Source organism: Echeneis naucrates, chromosome 15, assembly GCF_900963305.1.
Source record: "Echeneis naucrates chromosome 15, fEcheNa1.1, whole genome shotgun sequence".
NCBI lineage: Eukaryota > Metazoa > Chordata > Actinopteri > Carangiformes > Echeneidae > Echeneis > Echeneis naucrates.
This window is the reverse complement of record NC_042525.1, coordinates 19,174,933-19,197,907: the sequence shown is the minus strand read 5'-3', so window position 1 is coordinate 19,197,907 and position 22,975 is coordinate 19,174,933. Positions and strand designations below refer to the sequence as shown.

At 39.3% G+C, this 22,975-nt stretch overlaps 1 protein-coding gene across 3 annotated transcripts in view; it reads left to right on the top strand.

Annotated features, from left to right (window-relative positions):
* Window positions 1-22,975, top strand: part of LOC115055161 (attractin-like protein 1) — a 160,115-nt gene that overhangs the window by 103,274 nt on the left and 33,866 nt on the right. For 2 of the 3 annotated variants that reach the window (XM_029520685.1, XM_029520686.1), the window contains one exon: window positions 10,385-10,437. The exons of the other annotated variant lie outside the window; for it this stretch is intronic. In XM_029520685.1, the coding sequence (XP_029376545.1) occupies window positions 10,385-10,437 (53 nt within the window). The remainder of the gene's footprint in view (window positions 1-10,384; window positions 10,438-22,975) is intronic. 3 annotated transcript variants of the gene reach the window in all.

Sequence of the window (22,975 nt, the reverse complement as noted above, 5' to 3'; positions counted from 1 at the left end):
AATTATGGATATTTGCAGAAAAACTAAATCTAGACACTTTAGAAACCAACAAGCTTCTTTGCAGAGCATGCTCATCTGGATGATAATAATAATAATAATAATAATAATAATAATAATAATAATAATAATAATAATAATAATAATAATAATAAAAAATTTAATTAATTGTCATAGAAAATACTGAGTGCAAAATGTTTATATAAATATTTTACTATTTCATAATTATATATAATTATATATTTCAACACACATGATTCCACATTACCTCATGACATAACGGCGACAGCTTGTATGTCATTTCTCACCCCTTTGATCCATTCAGCTAAATATTTGTTTACTTTTGTTTAACGTTTATATTTGTCATACATGTAAAATGTTGCTTTTGTGTGGAAAAAGGATTGAGCCATTCACAGCCACGCTGGCAGGATTAGGTGGGTCACCTCCCTGTAACACAGCAAGTAAAATGGCAACGGAGAAATCGCAGTGAAAATTGTTCCAACAAAGCATTAACTGCTACTAACAACTGCAAGCACGACTTCTTTTGTCAACTGAAAGGATGCTGGAGAGATGGGTGTGTAATCACCACTGATTAGAGCAGAAAAAAACAACTCCTCCTTAGCAGGAAACAACTGGAGGGAGACACAAAAGCAGTTGAGGCTCATTATCATGCTGCTAACATATTGGCAAGTCTTGAACAACATGCAGCTGCAGATGAGCATGAGCGAATGCTGAATTGGCTGTGCAGCCTAACTTCTCCAGCTCACTTGACATTTATGTCAGGTTTTGAAGCACAATGTTTCTTTTACAGCACACACTCATGTAATGAGTCGGCTGTGGAGTCCAGATAGGGTGTGTGTGCCTTTTGTGCGTTCACTTGTGCATCTTTATGCCAATCTCTAAATGTCTCTCTGTCACAGTGCTGTTTATTTTGGTTGAGACACTCCAAAATAGCCATTTGTTTGTCGTTTTGATTATGAACAAGCAATTTCTCCCGAGGGGGGCGGATGGTAATGCCCTCAGGCCTGCAGCAGGTGTGTGGACACACACAAATGTTAAGATTCAGAAATAATGGGGCCATTAAGTAGGCAGGTGTTTAGCTTTTTGTGTGTATGTGTTCATCAACTCATGTGTGTTTCATTCTAGATTTGTGTGTCTTTGTGTTCATTCACTGGTTCATCCATTTGTTGGTTTCTTCTTGTTTCTCTGCCCCTTGCCCCCACTGGTTTTCTCCAAATCAATGAGACCGTCACAATATTCTACTTCCCCGATCAACCACAACAGAGATCTGTATATTACAGACAAATATCAGCACCCTGACTCCAAGTATTTCCATAAAAACCATCATCCTGCCATCTTTAGTCCTTTCTGTCCTGCCAAACTGTGCTGAAGACTGAAGCATCTCAATGCTTCTTTGAACCTTTTGACAGCCACTCCACTAATGACAAGTTGTCAAGGCTTGATGTTACTGACTTGACTATTGCGCTTGTGGCAAAACCTGTCTGCCTGAATGCATATTGTGTTTCTGAGACAAACTGCAAGCGTGAGTTGTCAGCAGATGTCTTAGCTCACTAAGCTGTGGCAGATGGGCTGTTTAGCAGGGATTTTTTTATATGATGATTGAGATGTGTTATTCTGTTTTGTATGGCTCTGGGAACCACTGGTCTGAATACAAGCTGAATGTGAACTTTTGCTAAATAAAATGCTCACAAAATCAGACATAGTGGATTTGTGCTGTCATAGTAAGCTGTCATACTAAGAAACGTGGCTAATTTTGTGGAGCAGTCAAGGTTTGACGGAGGGGGGTCATATTTTTGATGGAAGACATTTGGAATGCATCCAACTTTTATTGGTGTTAAATAATTCCAAAATATTTTCTTTCAATACTGGCCATGTGAAGTTTAACTTCTTCACCTCCAAGTTATTTTGCTTTTTCAGTGCGATTACACTCACAAATAATTGAATCAAATTTGAACCTGTTTCATAGTCTGGGTTGTGAGTTGACTTGTGCATTTCTCATCAGCACTCAAACATTCACTTCACAGAGGTCTCCACTTTATCTCTCTTAGTTTCCTCCATTAAGCATTGTCTAATTGTTTGATTGTGTTGATTAGCTTTAATAGGACTCTTCTTCATACCTAGAAAGCTCCGCTAATTGACTTCTAATTTGCATCTTTTACTGTGCTTTACTGTGGAGAGTGTGTGTTTGTACCTATAAATGAAACAGATTGTGTTACACAGCATAACAAAGTCTGTTATACTGTGTATTTTTCTCTCTATAACAGCTTGGAGAAATTGTAATGGTGAAAATGTTAAAATGCCTACATGTCATGAAAATAGATACTTCAAACAAACAAGTAGGACCAATGTCATTGTGGCCTTTAATCTCTAATCTGTATATCTTGTATAGCAGAATACTTGTTACTGTGTATGACAAGTACTGTTCTTTGTGTGTGTGTATGTACTTGTACAGCTGAGTGTGCTTTAAGTGATAAGGTAGACCAGTCCTCTGTGGCTCTTTAACATTTTCCCAATTGGCTATTGTAAGCAGCTTAAATGCCTTCCCTTTCTTGGATCTCTGTGACTCAGACTTTAGTGTCCCCCACCCCCCTTCCCAAAATGAGAACTCCCCCACTGCCACCATGTGATTTAACCTCAGCATATCCCTCATCTTTATGGCTCTTTATGTTTGATTTAACTCATACATAAACATGACAGCCTGTATTTGGCCACTCCCAGGACCTAAGTGGCTTACTAGCTACATAGCTATTTTTAATTTCTTATAACATTTATTTTGTTGTTTGGCAAATACGTTATTGTTTTATAAATAACATGAATCTACAGTAGCCTACTTACAAGGATTTTCAGCATACCTAGTTGATTAACTGCAGTGTGTATGACAAAAGTCATACAGATATTGAACCACTGTTCTGCACCTGAGACAGCCTCAGCTAGATGAGCTAGCAGCTAGCGTTAGCAGCGGGCTTGGTTCAGAGATGACCATCTTGTGGAGAAATCTTACGCTACAAAATGGCTGCTTCAACCGTCAATGGTGGTGGATATTAGAATTTACCAACTGCTATGAGTTTTGTTTTCAGACTTTTTTGAACAAAGCCACACACACACAAACTTGCCTCAGATTGTTACCTTTTAAGAGCTGCCCCTCTGTGGCAGTGACATCAAGCTCATGAATATTTTAGGATTTAGTCAGTATCAAACTGACAGAAAAAACATTTCACTGACATAAAAGAGTACCAGTCAAAACTGATTTCTGTAAATGAAACCTCAAGCATCATCACATTTTTTTGTATTTTGTGAATTTTAGGGTAATTAATATAAAATGATATTTTACAAGGACTTCTATGTATGAAACAGCATAAGTTTGAGGAATAGCTCCTCCACTTTAATCTCTACAGTGTGAGACTCCAGGGAGTTTGATAAGAAATGGCTTCTGTGCTAAGTTGATGTAGTATTAAACCTACTACAGATGAAAAGTGCAGAGAGGAAACATGGACCAGGTTCCATTGTTGTTATTGTTAATGATTCCATAGTGTGTAAGAAAAAAATATGTCTTGATTCCATGATATATGTGTTTTCAGATTTTATTTTGTTCTAAGATGACCCCTGGCGCTTTATGACATTGCGTTTTTCAAAATAAGTCTACCCATTCTGAAATAAGCTTAGTCGTCATTGTGCTTCTCTGTGGCAGCTGAGTGGGAGCAGTTTGGATAGATTCTTAATGAGGTGATGTTGTTCTTCAACTGCTGGTTCAAGAAGCCTCTTTCCTCCTGTCTTAAGCTTCACTTGAAGTAAATTCTTTTTCTTTCTTTCTTTTCCCCACCCATCTATCTATCAATCCATATTGTTTGAGTAAAGGGGGGATAAAAGTTTCCCGTTACTCTCATCATATCTTGAAACATTATTCTGAAAATATCTTGTGTTCTTTCATTGATTTGGTTTTGGCCAAATGTGTTTGACCTTTTTTTTTTTTTGGAAAATTTCTAACCAGAAATAGGAAATCAGAAACTCTATACTGTCATTTCACAAGTAGTACAAAATTGAGGTAGCAACTTTCAGATTTTGGTGCAGTATGACAGAAACTAAACTATCAAATATAAATAAAATATAATATGAAATATACAAATTGCTCTATTTCACATTTCCTCCATATAGGATGAACCACCTGCATCAAAGATCCAACCTTGCTTCACTAGTTTAGTGGTACAGCATCTTCTGAGCTGAGTCCGATATTACAAGTGAAACAATACACAACTCTTTAAGGTCAATAGATGACAATCCAAAAAAAAACAAAACACAAATGTCAGCATGTGTCCGTCTGACTCCTACACTGACTGTGACTCTTTTTATGGTAACTTAAATCTTCAAAAAGATCTCACAAATATATCATTTCATATTTTAAAATGGTCTATCAATTTCTTAAAACCTGCCTTTTATGACGGCTGCTTTCAGAAGCAGGAACAATTGCTCTAGTGATTATATACAGAGTTTATTGACTCACGGCAATGAAACTACATGTAAGTGTGGATGAGTTATGTGTTTCTAATGGCACAGATATCAGGAATTATAAACATGCAATATGTGTTACTTAAACACATTTATTTTAGATTTTGATCTTCACATGACATCGGTTTACAATACAATATGAAATAATAACTCACTCACTAATCTTCTACAATTCATCTGGTTCCAGATAGTGGGAGCCAATCCCAGGTCACACTGGGTGAGGGCGGGGTACACCTTGGACAGGTCACCAGTCCATCGCAGGGCCAACACACAGAGACAGACAGAGACCAACAACCACTCACACTCACACTCAGACCTACAGGTCACAGACCTAATTTAGATCAGGGGATCTTCAAACTTTTTTCCTCCGAGAGCTACTTTTACAAAAACGAAAATGGCTGAGAGCTATTCCTCTTTGTAACATGCTTATTGCAACCTAAACAAACTCAATAAGCTTGTTTGCCTGAACATTAACTAAATGTTTGTGTCCACAACTTACACTTTGTATTAAAACATCACAGAAAATATTTAGTTCACCTGCATCTGCGTTTTTGTTGCATTTTAACTGAAAACATGAATGCTATAAAACAAAAAAAAACAAAAAAAATGCAATTAAAAGCACAAATATTGTTACTTATTCACTTGTCATTTTGTTATCCGCATGTCACTGTATCGATTCACCAGACTATTCACCTGTCTAGTTGTATGTGTAACATGTATTCAGTCTTTTTTAGTTAGTGAGATGACTGGCACTGATGTATGGTGGAGTGTAGCCACTTAGGTTCACTCTTATGGAGTCATTTAAATCTTCATCTGTCAGTCTTGTTCTGAACTTTGATTTCATGTAGACCCGAACAAAGCAGACATTTTCAGAGCTGCTTGGTGAAGATTCTTAGTTATCTGGCTCTGCTAAGCTCCGGAAATGCTGAGAATGTTGTTGGGACTTACTGTTGCACATAACGTTGAAGGTTTCTCACTTCAATTTCCATTTCTACAGGATCAACACGGAAAAGTTGAGCCATTTGTTCTGAAGTCTCACTTATGTCCACATCCATTAAGGGGTTGGTCATAAATGTCACACAGGGCTCAAGTTTCTCAGAGTCACTGAATCTGTCTGCAAACTCCTGTCCAAGCCTTGACAAGAGGTCACAGTACTTGAAAACACTGAAAAGGCTGGCTGCACCTGTCTGACTGTCCAACATCTTTGAGACAGAGGGGAAGTGCTGAAACCTTTTAGTTGCTGAATGTACAATGACAGTTTTGCACTCAATACCTTAACAGCAAAAGATATGTTTTTATTTTTGCCTTGTAACTGTAGGTTCAGGTGGTTAATTTTCTCTGTTACATCAGTCAGAAAAGCAAGATCAAGTAACCGCTCTGCATCAGATAATAGGGTGGTATCCTCCTCCCTCGTTTCTGTAAAAGCCGTTGCAACCGCACTTGCTATGCTCCTATCATGGTTGCTGTCCCAAAGTCCGAATTAAAGCGAAGAGAGGTAAACCGGGTACGTTTTCTGGTATATTATCCTCGGGTCTCTCTCCCCTTCTTTCTCGTTCAGAGCAGTTTTCTCAAGGCCATTATTACATAGGCTGCTCTGCTTTGCTCAAGCAGCTCCTCAAGACAATGATTACGTAAGCTGCTCTGCTTTACTGTTACACTACCAGATTATGATTCAAACATATTATATGAATTCTCACAGTTGTTACAGTAGCAAATTATGACTCAAACGTATTATGTGAATTCCCCACAAAGCCTTGATTTCACCCAGCACGGAAAGAAAGCGCTGTAGTATCTTTCCCCGACTTAGCCATCTGATTTAAGTGTGGGGGAAGAGATCCCCATAGTCTGCAAAGCATTCCTCCAGGAACAAGTTGAAGCGCCGGCGTTGCTTTGCCTTTGCTCGAAAGGAGTTGATGATTTTAATGGCCGGCACCATGACATGGTCAAATTCCATATGCATATAGCCTGTTGATGAATGATGCAATGATAGTTCGGGAACTTAGTAAAGTTCGCAGTACGCAATATATCCTGATAGCAGGTGGCCTTCTTCGTAAGCCTGGTGAACAGAGACTGTTGTCTTTGCGTTGCTTTCAGCTCCTTTATCTTCTTCTTTTGTTGACTACTGCCCTCAGGAAAGTCCTGTGAAAAGTTGCTGTGGACCTTGGTGAATTGGCACTCCTCGTTGCATCTTCTACCGACTGACACGCTTGCAGCGCATATCAGACATACATGCTTGTCTTTTACATTTGTGAAACAAAACTCTGTTTCCTACTTTTCATGAATATAGTAGATTTTGAGCCTTTTATTGGTATGGGTACCTGGAGCGGTCATTGTTGCTGTCCCTGACCACCCCTGACCAGAGTTGCCAGATCTTGGGAGAACAAGCAACCAGCTTGAATGAAACAAGCCCCAAAAATACAAAACAAACACAAACAAACCAGTGACCTAAACCTACGAGCATGCATGGGTCAGTTGCACCATGACTGATTTGTTACAGACTGTAAGTGGTTATCTTCAGCTCACTTGTTTGCCTTGGCTCATTTAGTTTAAGGACAGTCAAACCGATGACAGTAAGCCTAACATATGAAAAAGCTGAGGATTTTTTTTTTTTTTTTTTGGTAGGGTTAGGGTTAGGGTTAGGGTTGTTTTTGTTTTTGTTATTTTGCGCTTTTCGGTCAGCACGGTCCCGGTGCACGGTTTGTGGACAGATCCTTTAAGGGTTAGGGTTAGGGTTAGATTGGGTAGAGCTGGGAGAGTATCAGGAGAGGTTCATACACGGAGCAGTCAAAACTTGCTGACTACACTCTGGATATTTAAAACTTCTCTGCCAGACAGAGGCAGTACACTGATTTTAGATTTTGAGCGAGTGTTATTTTTGCTGTCATATCCAGGAAGCATTTCTGTATTAAAGCCTTAAGACAAGTATTACACTTATGCACAAATATGCACTTTTGTCTTTGATTCAAGTGGCCTTTATGTGCTTTGATTAGACATCATGACAAGCATCTTGATGTTTGCTTTTAGTGCTGCTGTAAACTCCCAATCGAGGATGGGGACTATGTGAGGCTGTGGTTTAAGACCTCGTCCTTGGCCAGGGTTTAAAGAAAAATAAAATATTCAGTATCCGGCCATGCTCTGTGACCTGCTGCAGTGCTGCAGGAGAATTCACAAACAATCGGGCTGTAAACATGCCTTCCTCTTTCACTTATTCCCCCCGTCATGTTCCTTTTTTTCTCCTGCGCCTACTTTAGCCTGCCTTTCATTGTCTTTCTGTACCCTCTTCCTCCCCCTTACATTGTGAGACTGTGCAGACTGTTAAAATGTTTTGGATGAGTTATTGTCCATTTAAGAACTGAATATAGATTTGATCACCTGTGCGTTTTCCTTTTTTTATTTTATTTCTACATTGCTGAGATACAAAATTGTGTCAAGGCGTGGCAATGGAAATTGAGCGTGGCATTAATTCAAGCAGGCCAAGCTACACTTGACTCCGGCTCATAGGGAGGTCTGCCTAACACAGCTGATCTGCCACCTGATCTTACTACATATTCAGTTGGGTACTGTATGTAAACTGCTTCACTTTGCGTACCTTAGCAGCTTTCTCTGCATGCAGCCTCTCAACACTCTTCTGCCCCAAATCCTCCTTCTTATAGTTAGATTTACTTTATTGGTCCCGAGCTGGGTAATGTTAAAATGTTCATTATATTCTGATTTATCAATGTCATTTTTGCTGTCACATGTGCTTGCTCTGTTCTAGCTTCTTTGGCTGCTCTCGTGGCTCAGGTATGACAGAGATGCCAACATTCCATAAAAAAATCTTGTTTTAAGCTGTCACATTATAATGGTCATCGCATTTAGTCCTTTTGTCACATTCATAACATCTCTCTCCTGTTCAGCTTACTGTGGAGATCAGACTTTTGTTCTCAATTGTCAGGCAATTTCCTATATGTAGTGTGAACTACCTCAGGCTCACATCATCCATCTTGACACTTTAAAAGCCTCCAAAGCCGTCCCATCATTCCTTGATGATAACTGAAAAAAAAAAAATGTAGCCCTAGTATTTGATTTAATTACATTCACTGAATGTTAACATTTACAGTATTCATATGAACCGTTAAGTTCCTGGACCTCAGGGCCCTTTTAAACACATTAAAATCCCGTTATGTATTTTGAGAAATCCATTATATTTCTGCTTGTAAAAATCAATGGGTTTTTTCTCCATCAAATTGTGTTGTCGGGGAGCTTAGTGGTCATCAGAGACTTCCCTTAAATGAAAAGGTCACAACTTTCAACAGCCAATTACTGTCCATCAGCAAACGTGTTCCTTTTTTATTAAACCATAGTCATCCTCTATTTGGTCACAGTGAATGACTAATAGCTGAAATGCCAAAAATAAAATGCTAATGAAAATCCGAGTACACTCTTTGACAGTATTGACTGGCGGAGGCTGATATTTCTTTATTCATTTATCTCTCTGTCTATTTATTTCTTTTCACAATGCTTTTTGTTCTAATGTTGTTATTCTCTCTTGCAAAACATGCCCGCACTGCCAGGTTTATCAACAATGAAATGTCATGGTGTTTTGATCTTTCCACTGTCAAACATGTTTACTATTTTGTTTTCTGATTATTGAATCTGATTACTGTCATTGCAAATTCAAATATTAACATCTGAATGAAAGAGAGGAGTGCAAAGCAAACCTGTGATTGTCATTACTGCACCAAAAATCTCTTCTGCATTCACTGTCCATTGTATCGAACCCCCTGGCCTCTCCACAATAATAATTAATCTACGACTTGTGTTGTGTGATTTGCAACAAACAGAACCACATTACAGAAACAGTGGTTTTGGCCTGATGAACTTTTGATGCATCACTATTCTCCTGACATGTTCCAATTAAACACATTGAGTCCATCCATTTAATGGAAATGCTTGTAGCCTTTAGCTTTGTTTAATTTGGTCATGTATTTTGCAGATGTGTATGTGTGCAAGTGAGCAGTTGTTTGTAGTTGGGTAGGTGGGCTGGTATTGGACTGTATAGCCTTTGTAGAGCACTTAATGGAATTGTAAATACTTTAAGATGGAGTTCAATTATTGATTGATTTTATGAATTAATTTGAATTTGTAGTTTAGTTTGATTCGTTTTTAATGAAAATTGGTCTCCTCTTCAATTCTCACTTTTCATAGGTGGGCTTAGCTTGTCATTACTAGACAAGCTAACTTGATGTGATTTGCACATGTGGAGTGATGCACAGTCGGGTCTGCCATCTTGGACAGCTACATACTGCAGCTCAGTTTGGACAAATGCGGCGCCCAACCCAATCACAATTCTAGAGAAAAGACAACATCATAAATTTTTGTCACTTTAACAGCAAAAGGAAATTTTGTCAAACTCTAGAAGGAACAATAAAAACAAAATAAAAAAAAAATGCTTAGGATAATTTCTTCAGTATTTGTCATTTGTTTTTGGAAAGGAATAAAAAATGTTTTTATACTTAAAAAAACAGCTCCAGTTTTTGTGACTAAATACAAAAATATGAAATCTATTTGATCAAAATACTGTGAAAAGTTTCCCTCTCCGATTTTAGTATGGTCTTTGACTCTAGTGTGTGTTTGTATCATTGGAGCCACTGGGGAAAAGCACAGCATCTAAGGCTAGAGAGGACTCTCATGGGAAATCACTTTGCAAAGTATTGTGGGAAGACAATACTGTACCTGCAGCAAAGCTAACAAACACACACACACCCACGTACATAAAACCTGCACAGACACACTGTTTAAAATCTTTTAAATGCTAATGCTGCTCTTTTTTCTCTCTTTTATTCCTCTTTCTGTTTCTGTCTTCTTTTCTGTATTGTTCCAGATGTGACTTAGAGAACCGTTACCTTGGTAACCCTCTCCGGGGAACATGTTATTGTGAGTATCCTGCCACAAATACAGTTGATTGCCCCTCACCTTCCAGCCACTGCACACACACACACACACACACACAGTTCGTTAGAAGTCAAACTTAATATTTACTTCCATGAGCTAACATCACTTTTATGAAGAGGATGTGATCAATTTGAGTTGTTGTGAATTACAATGTATTTGAAATGTAACAAACAAGCAACAAAAACCTTCTCAAAAAACTTTTTGGAAACTTTCTGGAAGCATCCTTCACTGCTTTTACGCAACTGTGAAATGATACAGTTACATTTGAGCCAAAATATGTTTACAAACAGCTTTCAGTGCAACTTGAGAGTTTCAAGGGGGGGATGGTACATAATAAGGGTAATTTGGTGAAACAATGACTACTTAGAAAATATCTGGACAGTTACAGATGGACACAATTAAGTGTTCTCTATTGAGTGCCTGTCAGGCAGTGACACAGCCCCATGCTGCCTCAGCCTGTGGGAGGAAAGATTTCAGGATACTTCATCATAGCTTCCCATCAACGGATAAACTTAAGAAATCAATGAGCGTCCCACATCCAGTTAGCAGCACTGGATGTGTTGCCCTTAGGCCATGGTGAGTCTGAGAAGCTGAATTATGTTGTAGCACATTGGAATACCTAAAGCAATCTTCGAAAACAACCTCCATAGCTTATATTTGCAAAATGATGATAAACATGTTCTAACATTAAACATCTAGATTTATGTCGATATTTTTTTTTTTTTCAAATACACATATTTTCAAAGGGAGTTCAACATTGCAATCATGATTCATATCTTTGAGAGTATCATTAAGGCTTTTCTGCTTTTTTTCATGCTTATATGCGTTTTCCTTAGCAAATTGTAATTTTTTTTAAATGTCATTAAGTCTACGTATTCAGAAACAGCAAGCTAAACAACAGCCAATTATTGCTGTCATTTAATAAAGACGGTTCAAAGCTAACAAAAAATGTATTTTCGAGATGCAAACACCGTAAATTTTAGAAACCAATGAGAAGTTAATCACTGAACATTATGTTTTTGATTTCTGCTGTTCTAGAGATGATTTGAAGTTTCTGTCTTTATCTGATCAGGAGTTCTGTTCAATCTTTTGAGCAGAAATCATAAAAAAATCAGCTCCAAAGCCTCTAAGTCTCTGACTTCATTCTGTCACTACCATAAACTCAGAGCAATTTCTCTTCACTCTTACCCCAGAAAAATACAGATTTGATCTTATTTATTTGGCTACAGAAAACTGACAGTCCGGCGGGAGCCAATGGCAGTGTCCAAGGTAGAGATGTGAGTTTAGATGCACAAGATGGAAGATGACACTTAAATGACAGTCACGCAGAAGTAAGGTATAAATTTGTCAGTAGAAGGGTCAGACTGAGTCAAATCTTATTAAAAAAGCATGTCTGTAACTCAAGATGTTATGGATCAACAGCGCTTTATATCCACTTCTGAGGGTTGAATGTCCTAGTTTGTATAAAGTTAGATTTTTATCATATATATTTTTAAATTATGTCTAGGTTTTATTTCAATGCTTGGAAAGAGAGGGAGAAAATCTAAAACATCACTAAGAAGCGGGATTGGATTGTTAAAACTACAAATATATCTGCACTTCTGAAAACAAAAATACTAACCCTTTTATGTGTTAAAGCACATTTATTTTGAGTGTTTTCCCCACCAGCCAATCTTTCCTGAGGAGTCATGATGCACTTAGAACAATGTCATGTCACCTCTGCCTTTGACTCTCAGAGAGCTAACACTGCAACACAGGGTGGCCAAAGGGGATTGCTTGTTGTCATTATTCAATGTAAGCCAGAGTAATCAGTGCCCTTCAGGTCTAACATGGTAAAAAAATTGCTTGAGACATGTGCAACTGGTTGAAAGCCATGTCAAGACTTTAAAAACGCAATACCAACTCTGCTGTTGGTTACAAAGATTTTCAGCAAATGGTTCAGGAGAGGAAGAGGATGTATCTCTGTCCCAGACTGTGGTTTCCTGTTGACAGATGCAGGCAGGGATCCCACTGACTTAGCTCATTTACAACAAATTGTTGGTTTTCCTGTTAAAGGGCATACAGAGGAGGAGAGCTGCAGTCAAAACAGATGTTTTGTGGCAGAAAAACACATGTTTACTTTCTTGCTCTCTCATACACTCAGATAAACACGCACCTGCACAAATCCATGCGGCAGTTCAGTTCACTTCCACCGTATCAATATCATAATGCACTAGAGTAAGGTTCAAGTCCTATCAATGTAAATAGTCCTCTAGTCTGAAGTTGGCCTATCATTGTTTCAATGATGACAGAGGCTCAAAAGGATACGGCGATCAGAGGAGTAGATTGTACTGGTCACCTCAAATATGCCTTTGATCACAAAAAATAACTTCTGCTCAAGAATGTGACTACGTTGTTAACGTGGGCTCACCCTTCTTGGTGCACAGCTTTTTATTTAAAGGTCCCACACAGTCTTAAGCCAGATGCCCATGCGATCTTTGATCATCATTCTGGAACTAATCCTTGTAACCATCTGTCAGGACATCTTGTGATGTCACAACAAAGTCAAAAGTGGAAATGCTCGGACCTTTGAGTTTATTTTCTTCTAATTTGTCCATATAACTGCATTGATAGTATGTGATGGCAGCACTGTCTTGGGTCTATTATTGAGGTTGAGACACAAGATGCACAAACTGCTGAACTTAAGGAGATTTAAAACTACCACAAATATTTTTTCTAATGTAGGGGTGTCAAACTCAATCACATAAGGGGTCAAAGCTCATAGCACACAGTAGATCGCAGGCCAAACTGGAAAAACAATTATTAAACAGGCTGACTAACTAGGTTTTGAATAAAAATCTGAATTTAAACAGACAGAATCCTATTTTTTGCCCCCCAAAATAAGCAGATATAAATATTTTGTTCTCCATGAAAATGTCTAGTGAAAACTTGACAGCATAAATACAAATAAAAATTTTAAAATTCTTACATTACAGCCACATTAGCTCTATAAACAAGACAAGTTTTGCACACAATTGAAAACATCCACAGATGCCTGATTGGTGTGTCGTCAGGGAAGCTGAAGTTAGGGTTCTTGCAGGTGGTCTATTGTTTGGCACGGCAGCTGTTGCGCTGCATTATGGGATTTGTAGTATGAGTGTTGCAGGCGCCAGGCCATTAAAAATTTGACAATGGAAATGATCTTGCTTGCTGGATATGATTGTATGCTGGGCTGGATGTGCCGTGAGTTTGACACAAGTTCTAATGGATATCAACACTTCAGATAGCTCACATGAAAAATGCAACATATGGTACCTTTAACCACATTTATTATCTCTGAGAACATGATCAAGTATTTAATTTGGTGAATTCAGTACTCTGGAGGAGAAGGAATTATATGTGCTAATATTATGGCCTGCATTTATCAGTTTCTGTTCTTTTTTGTCTTTTTTGTATTGTCTTTCATCTTCAGAACTGAGATTTGAAGGCACTAGATGGCACCAATGCAATGCCCTTGCCCAGTGTTGTGATGGTCCTCAGACAATGCACATGTATAGAGTAAGACATAAAAACATGGGTGCACGTGTTTTAATGGCTCTTAAAGTCTGTTGTCGCTCGGCTGTGTAACTATGGCTACGAATGAGCCCTTTGTGTGCATTTGTGTGCATGTGTTTTTTCAGATGTATTTGACTACATTATGTTCTGTCATTAATGGGACATTATCTTTTCTGCTGTCTGTGAAATGGGGTTAGCTTGTTTGAATAACAGCAAGCACACACATGAATGCACACAGCACCACTGTCCTGCACATACATGCAGAGAAAAAGCATGTATGAAATACTGATTTAAAAGCCATCCATTTCCTCGTACTTTAAGGAGAGCAGCCGAGATTGCAGTTGAGGTCAATATTAGCCTTTAATGTCACGGGAAGGGTGGAAAAAAAGGCTTTATCTCATCACATAAAATGACATGGAGAGTATGTGGGAGCCAGCAGGGACCTTGCTGGAATAGAGCAGGATTCTGCACCACCTGTGGATTTGAAAAGATGCTGGAAAGTTAGTAGTCAGAGATTAACTGGAGTCTGAGGAAAGGGTTTCATTATTAGTTCATTAGGACTGCAAAAGATCATCCATCTAAGCTCCCATGTAGTTGTTTATGAGGTGTGAGGCAGAATACATAAAAACAACAACAACAACAACACAGGTGCCTAATTCCCAGTCATTCTGAGGACAAAGCTATTGTTTTGTTGCAGTCAAGTGATCCTACAATCAGTCACATTAGTCGTCACACTTACGCGGGGAGAAAGAACAGGCTCAGCCTATAAAGGTTTAGTCCATAGTATCTTTTTCATGTGGCAGACTCTGTAGCTTTGCCTTTTTTTGAGTCCTCCTACACTCACACTTGTTGTTTTGAGTGGGATATTTTGTTCACGTTATATCTTCGTACAAGTATGAAAATATATGGATGGTGCTCTCAATTTGCCAAGAATTTAGGGTAAAACTATGGAATAGGTTTAACTGTTATGCTTTTAAACACACTGTGCCGATGTATAAAAGTATACTGTGACATAGTGTGTTGTATGTGTGCGTACTGACACACTGAAGTATCTGGAGTTTAATATTCTGTATACGTCACTCCCTTTAGTATCGCTAATCCTTTATGGTCACAGATGGGGGATCCCAGAAGGGATTTCTGGTTTGTCTCAAATTTTTGCTATTACAAAAATACTTTTAATGTTTTTTTTTTTTTTTTTTTGCTCATTGGCAACATGTTGCAAGGGGATTTGTGCATTGAGTTGCTTTAAAAAGTCCTGGGCCAATAAACCTGATGACAAATCCTCTGTGACTCCTGGTTGGGTTTAGTTGATCTGAATTTCAGCCACAGCTTCTATGAGTAGTCCCTGAAAAAACACAGCCAAATCTACAGTATATGGCATGACTTTAAAATATATTTCAGTGCTGCCTCTGCAGACCACAACACACTGGATTTATTCCATCCATGTAGCAGTATCTGACTGCTTGTCTGCCTAAGACAGCAGTAACCCTGACACAAAACACTTACAGGGCACCGAAAGTCCAGGAACAGAGGTTAAGCACTTGCCACAAACGCCTCAAAGGTTAAGAGAGAGCCATTATCTAAACCAAACAACTGCCCAAGGTTGAACAGCTGAATATCAGAAGTCCACCTCTGATGCCATCTGTTCTGAATCAAACATTTTCAGTAGTCCCCTCCATTGCTCTCTGTCTGCCTCTCTTTTTCCTTGAACCACTGTTTTACCTCATCACTCAAACTGTAGTAGTTAAAATTGGGCGTCAGACTGAGGAGTCAGATGTAGCTTTGGAAGGCAGGTCTCTCGAATCCCACTGTCCTGGGCTTTAGCTCTGTTCAGGTGAACTGGTACATGTGCTGTTACCAAGCTGAAAGAAGGCGTAAAATTCAGACTTATGTCCAACTCACAGCTTCCTGTTTAGCAGTTAACACCGCAGTTAACAGCAGCTCATTCAACCGCTTAACCACTTCCAGGTCATTCCCAGCTTACATTGGGTGAGGGCAGGGTACACAATGACCAGGTCGCCAGTCCATCACAGGGCCAACACACAGAGACAGACAGAGACCAACAACCACTCACACTCACATTCAGACCTACGGACAATTTAGAGTCACCAATTAGCCCAAACATGATGTCTTTGGACGGTGGGAGGAAACCGGATTACCCGGAGGAAACCCATACAGGCACGGGGAGAACATGCAAACTGCACACAGAAAGGCCCCAGGCCAGGAATCAAAGCCACAAACTTCTTATCGTGGGGCAACAGCTGACCACTGTGCTGCTGTGCCCTTTTAAAGTAAAATATGCCAATATGGCAGAGCTTTTAATGAGGAGATCTGTACAGTTCAATTGAAGAGCAGCTCATATGTAGATTGTCCTTAATGTTGGATTGTATGATTACCACAGGGTTAACTCAGGTTAGCAGCTGAAGAAAACACTGACACAATTTGTCTTCACAGGATGATTTAATTGTTTTGGCCTCTCTTTGCGACTGGTTGATAAAAATAGGAAGAAATGAAAAAGTTGGCTTTTTACCTAAAACCTGACAATTGTCTGTAATTGAAGAAAAATACAGAATGATGTTCCATCACACTCAGAAACTTGTTCTTCGTCATAGTAGGAAGTGTGTCATGAAGCAGCGGCCTGAAACTCACTTTGATGAAATGTTATTATCAGACTGATAAATGTGAGTTTCCAGCTATTGGCAGTGGTGCTCCAGAATGTGCAGAGAGTGATGCTTTGGTTGAGTTAACACCATCATATCGAACCACCAGTCAATTGATGAACAGCAACTTCGCTGTTTAATGAGTTTGCCCCTACTCAGGCTCGCATTTATGAGCAGGCATCACAGGGACAGCGCTTTAATACACCACTGTCATATTCCATCACAGTCAGCTACAATGGATGGCTAATTAGGGGCAGCCACCAAGTGTCCCACCACTTCTAGCAGAGAGACCAGCAGTCAGTCGAATTACTGGCTCACACCAGCCAGTTCATAGTCAGCACTGCCTGCTGCCCCAAGGCCTGCTGGGATGGCTTAGTCAGGCTGAAAGAAAGTGGCTCCAATATTTACTGACAGCTTCACAATCCCAATTAAAGAACAATAAGAAATGGCCGGCATGTAATCGAGAAAAAGGACTGAATGATGATGACACATCCAAGAGCAGAGAATCCGAGAAGGCTTTGTTTACATGTAGTTTCTAATTGATATGATCAGGCTTCTTGTTGTAGAGTTGAAGTTATCAAACACAAGTTTAACATACATTTGTGAATTTTATAGGCAGTCCAGACCTCACAGCGGCTCTGTGGCAGTGATCAGCAGCTGACATCTTTTCTGGCCTTAGGTCATTCATTAGACCACAATCTGGCTTCAGTCCACAGTGCTTCAATATTTGTTGACAGGCAGTCTGTCAGGATGCCTATATAGCATAGATTAATTGGTCCTAACAGGCCCAAAAACCTTTGGCCATTACAACAATATCGTATGATGGACTGTCAAGGGTGTACCCTGCCCTCGCCAAGTGTGGGTCGGGATTGGCTGAGTTTCACTCTAGGATGTTGGATATCGCAATGTTCAGCATGTTTGGTGGATTAACTGCACATTGCACCATAAAGCAGATCTGGCCATGGTATTCTTTTATTTTTTGACAGGGTAGTTTAGGGAGACAGAAAATTGGACAGGGGGGAGATGATTTTTCCCCGAAGTCTCTGTCTCTCCCAGTTCCTCTCCTCTCTCTCCCCGTCCTCATCCTGCAGGTGAATCATCGCCACCCCATGTTCCTGCAACACCTGCTGCTCCCATATTTTTATGAATTTAACAGTATCATACCTTCCTGCTTGCATTGCATTGCATAACTACCATTCTCTCTCCACAATACCAAACTGTGTCCCCGCCCCCGTCTCTCTCTTTCTCTCTCTCTCCCTTTCTCAACCCAACTGGTCCAAGTCTGGCCTAAGCCTGGTTCTGCCCGAGGTTTATGCCTCTTAAAGGAAGGTGGAGAAAAACCAAACTAACAGTACATTATGAAATATATTGGGATCAACTCAAAACTTACAATAACACAATCAAACTGGCAAGAAGGACTAATTTCTCGAAAACCTATAGCAGACAATAAAAGCAACTCTAGATTTCTTTTCTCCCCCTTTGATATTTTAACCAGCACTGATTTCAATAAATCCTCCACGGCAGTAAGCGAGGCCCTATGTGAGGACTTTACAGACCACTTCAGTAGTAAGATTGATAACATCAGAGCCAGTATTTTATCTCATCAGAATATTGTTTTTAATACACCTGAACAGTTGCTTTTACCCAAGGAAACACTGGAGAGTTTTAATCTGGTTGATGCAAAGACACTTGGTCGAGTCTTCTCCCAGGTGAACCCAACAACCTGCCTTTTAGAGCCAATTCCCGCATCACCTCTAAAAACATTTTATGAATTCTTTGAGGAACAGATTTTAAACATAGCAAATTGTTCTCTTCAGACAGGTGTCTTCCCCACTGCCTATAAAACAGAGGTGGTGAAGCCACTTCTTAAAAAGAGCAATTTAGATCACAGCATTTTTACTTTAACTACAGACCTATATCCAACTTACCATTTTTAAGTAAAATTTTAGAAAAACTGGTCTTCAACCAAGTAAATTATTTTTTAATGAGAATAGCATTTTAGAGAAATTTCTATCTGGTTTTAGGATTAACCACAGTACCTAGACAGCACTTTAAAACATTTTTAAATGACACCAGGCACAATTTAGATAACCATAAACTCACAGTCTTGGTTTTACTGGATCTTAGTGCAGCCTTCGATACAGTAGACCATCACATTTTATTAAATAGACTGAAGCACCTGGTCGGCCTCTCTGGTACTGTTTTTAACACTAGTTGTGTCGGAATTCCATAACTACTAGAACTGCCGCTTGATTCCAAACTCTGTAATCTCTCATGAAAAATACCCAGTTAAACATTAATTCATTCATTGTGTTATGATATCTCTAAAAAATACAAAATAACACCAAGATTTATATTTTAACAAGTTGAATTATACATTTATAGCATCGTAAATCGTAACTATTGCATTTTTTTCTCAATAGAATTCAACATAACTCAGAACATGAATCCAAAAACTTTAAGTATTATACATGATAGATAGCAGACTTGACGCAGTTGGCTCAGGGCATGTAGTGGTTCGGGAAGCCCTATAACAACAACAATAATAGTAAGAATAAGAAGAATCAGCTAATTAGAATAATAATAATAATAATAGTAAAAGGGTTGTGGCGAAAATAGCAGCACGGGACATAACAGTGGAACAGCAGGAGAAAAAGACAGGACAGTGGACCTCACTTTGCAGGCCTACGTCAGCCGTGACCCGAACATCTGGATCCACAGTATCCAATGAAAGTCGACTCCTTTTCTTCGATACGGACTCTGACTCCAACTCACTGTCCGAGGGTGAAGCCCTATTTTACCCATTTACCCAGGAAAGGTCGCTGTCACTTTCCACCTCTGACAGATCCCCTCCATTAGAACTGTCGCTGTCCAAGTTTTGAAGCATCTTCAAGGCCATGGCAGCTGTCATCGTTCTCTTCCTTCGCTCAATTGATCGCGGGAAATATGAACTTATACTGTGAAATTCCGTGCAGTCAATATGATCGCTTATGGACGAAATAGGTAAAAATGATCATATCTACTTTGTCTTTTGTGTGATTTATATGAAAACATTTTAAATTAAAATACAGACAGTTTTAGGAAAGTAAAGTACCAGCAGGATTGTATTTTATGATTCAACTAGGTTATCGCACATAGAAATTTCAAAACGGTCAAAATGACCGTCTTGGAAGTTCTCGTGTTAACTGGTTCTGATGACGCAGGGCCACTTGATGCCCTCTTTAACTGTATTTTAGATGATAAATAATGGATGGCAGAGAATTTCCTACAACTCAACCAGGACAATACAGAGGTTTTAGTCATTGGTCCTGAAGGCCAGAGAGATAAACTTTTACCAAAACTACCAGATTTTAAACTTTCACAATCTGTGAAGGATCTGGGGGTTATTTTTGACTCTGAGCTCACTTTTATTCCACACATAAAGAATATTATGAATATAGGTATTTAGCTAGGGTCTCTCTCAGGCCAGCACGGAGGTGCTGATGCATGCTTTTATCTCTAGCCCTTTAGATTATTGTCATGCCCTGCTCTCTGGTCTTCCTAAAAAAGAGTATTAATAATCTACAATTACTACAGAACTCAGCCGCTCACGTGCTGACGAGGACCAAAGGGTGGGAGCACATTACACCAGTTTTAGAATCATTGCATTGGCTCCCTCCCTCCGTTTTGGGATCAATTTTAAGGTTCTTTTACTAGTTTTTAAGTGTCTTAACAGTCTGACTTGCTTTTATCACATCGGTGCTCACGGACCCTGAAGTCCTCTGGCACCTACCTTTTAACCATTTCATGAGTTGGAACCAAAACCCACGGTGAGGCTGCATTCAGCCATTATGGTCCACGACTCTGGAACAGCCTGCCAGAGCGCCTCAGGGCCACAGAGACTGTTGATATTTTTCCTCTTCTTTTAGCAACTTCACAACTGATGTGTGTAACTGTCGCTCTGTTACACACCTTCTCCTCATTCCCTTTAAAAATGTACTGATTAGCATTTTGTGGTAAATCATCTCCAGTTGAGTCACTGGTGATTGTGACAGTGCCGTCTATCACCTCAGGTCGTTGTTTTCTGATAAATCAACATAACCAGAGCTCATGCATACATTGGTAACCTGCACTCCATTGTCTCGGTTGTGTGCTCGGTCAGACGGTTGTTGCAAATGGCAAATAATAAGTTGTTAACAAGCATTAAATGAAACTTCTGCAAGAGAGTCTGACAAGCTGGCATTATAGGTGAGTCCACACTTGTCTTGGATTTATTTTTGAAGCATATGTCCGGAATATCAGATTATGTTCCGGATGACGGCTTTCTCCTCCGTCCTCTCATTCCTGACCACAATGTTTTGTTTCACATTGACTGAATCAGCTTACATATTTTAGTAATAAGATCACCCATCTGTGAACCTCGGAAATTGGCACAGTCTATTTCCATTTCAGTTCTCCTAGGAATTGTTAATACCTTTAGTGATACCTTGATGTGATTCATTGGGTGTGAGAATTAGCACCTGCACGCGTGTAATTGAGACTGCCTGTGAAAGTGCTGTCTTATTTCTCAGGTGGGATTTGTAATTAGCTGACATGAACTTTCAAACCTTGCTGATGCTCTTGTTCCTAACAGCCTTGAAATCAAACATATTGGAAAGACACAGAGGGACAGGTGCAATTTGTTTTTTGTGTCAGAAGGTTTTTTTTGTGCTACACTCTATTTTGTTTGTTTGGCCATGCAGACACACACAACTCTATATTCAGTCACACTTACACACATGCCACAAACTGATGTAGATAACTACTTAATCATGGCCACATACTTGATATGTGCTGGATGGCACCCACAAACACACACGCACGCAAACATGTCTATATCCCCTTTTAAAAAGTATAAAAAGCTCAAATACTCTGAAGTTGTACTGACGACCCTTATGGGATAAACAACTGAGTAGCAGCAGTGCACATCTGCCTGGGAGGGAGGAAAAGAGAGATGCTAAGAAAAAATATTGTCTTTGATCTGATGATATTTAGTATCCGGGCTAACTTGCCATGAAGACTGAACAAAACAAGGCTGTTTGTCAACCATAGTTTGCTTTCGTCTTGGTAACGCCCTGGGATTGTACAGTTGAAGGGAAGGTGATCACTATACAACTCTTTTTCTATTTTTCTGTCTCTCTCTCCAGCGCGAGACAAAGTTTTTCTGCTGTGGAAATTTAAAGGCCTTTGCAGCATCGACTGCTGGCACCCAGCGTTCAACGACTGATTTCATCTGACAGCACTGCATGCTTTTGCAGAGCTCTTTTGTTTAAGCAGCTCCACTCCGCAGCGTTTAAAAGTATGTTCATTGCAGCAATGTAGTGAACCATAATCCTAAACAATCCATATTTTCTTACTGACATTATAGAACTGTGGTAACAGATGAACCCACTACAACAATATCACTTTTCTGATTAAGCGCTTGGCGTTTGTCCCCTCATGTACTGTTTAAAGTTTATTAATGAATAGCCCCTTGGCATGAGCCATCTCATTTTTGATGGGATCCAGCATAAAACATACAACACAACAAATACGGTCACAGACAACATACAAAGGGCTCTCTTCCAGCACACTCCTCATCATCATTCCGTAAGCCCACCAAACATAAAAATATAAAAATAAATAAATTAGTTTATAATACATGGGAATGGGTTAGTTATTTGCTTTGAATTTAAAAGCATGTCAACTGATTTCTTTATTAGTTAAGGGAACCGAAAAGAAAGGAGGCTGGGCATGTCCAAGTTGAAATGAGGTTATATATGCGTGGTGTACGGTAATAAAGAGATGATATGACATTCGTGCATCCAGTTACTGGAGCTTGGAAATTCAGCTGCATTGGACAAAATGTCCAATGCAGCTGAATCCACCCTTTCCCATCTTGGCAGAGTCTGCAACTACCTCCTAGCTAATCCAAAAATAGGCAATGCCGTGAACCTGTGACTGTGGAGTATCAAAAATCACCTTATTAAAGCAGAAGATGAAGCTTTGATAAAATATAAACAGCAGATATAATATGTAACCCCCCCATAAGCGTTATTATGAAGGAGGAGCTCCAAACACCAAGACAGTTTCTGCACCAGACTGTAACATGTTAATCACTGCTGTAAAGTTTTAACATGGGGGTCTATGTTTACTCACTATGTGCATCAGTTGTCATCTTGTCTTCTTCTTTCAGCCTCAGGTTGCAGCATAGTTGACCCTCTGCTAGTAAGATTCAAGAAGAAAAGGGCCGCAATTTTAAACTGAAATGTTACAAAAGCGATTGTATGACACAGTGATTCATTTGATCTTGAGTTACAGAGCCATTA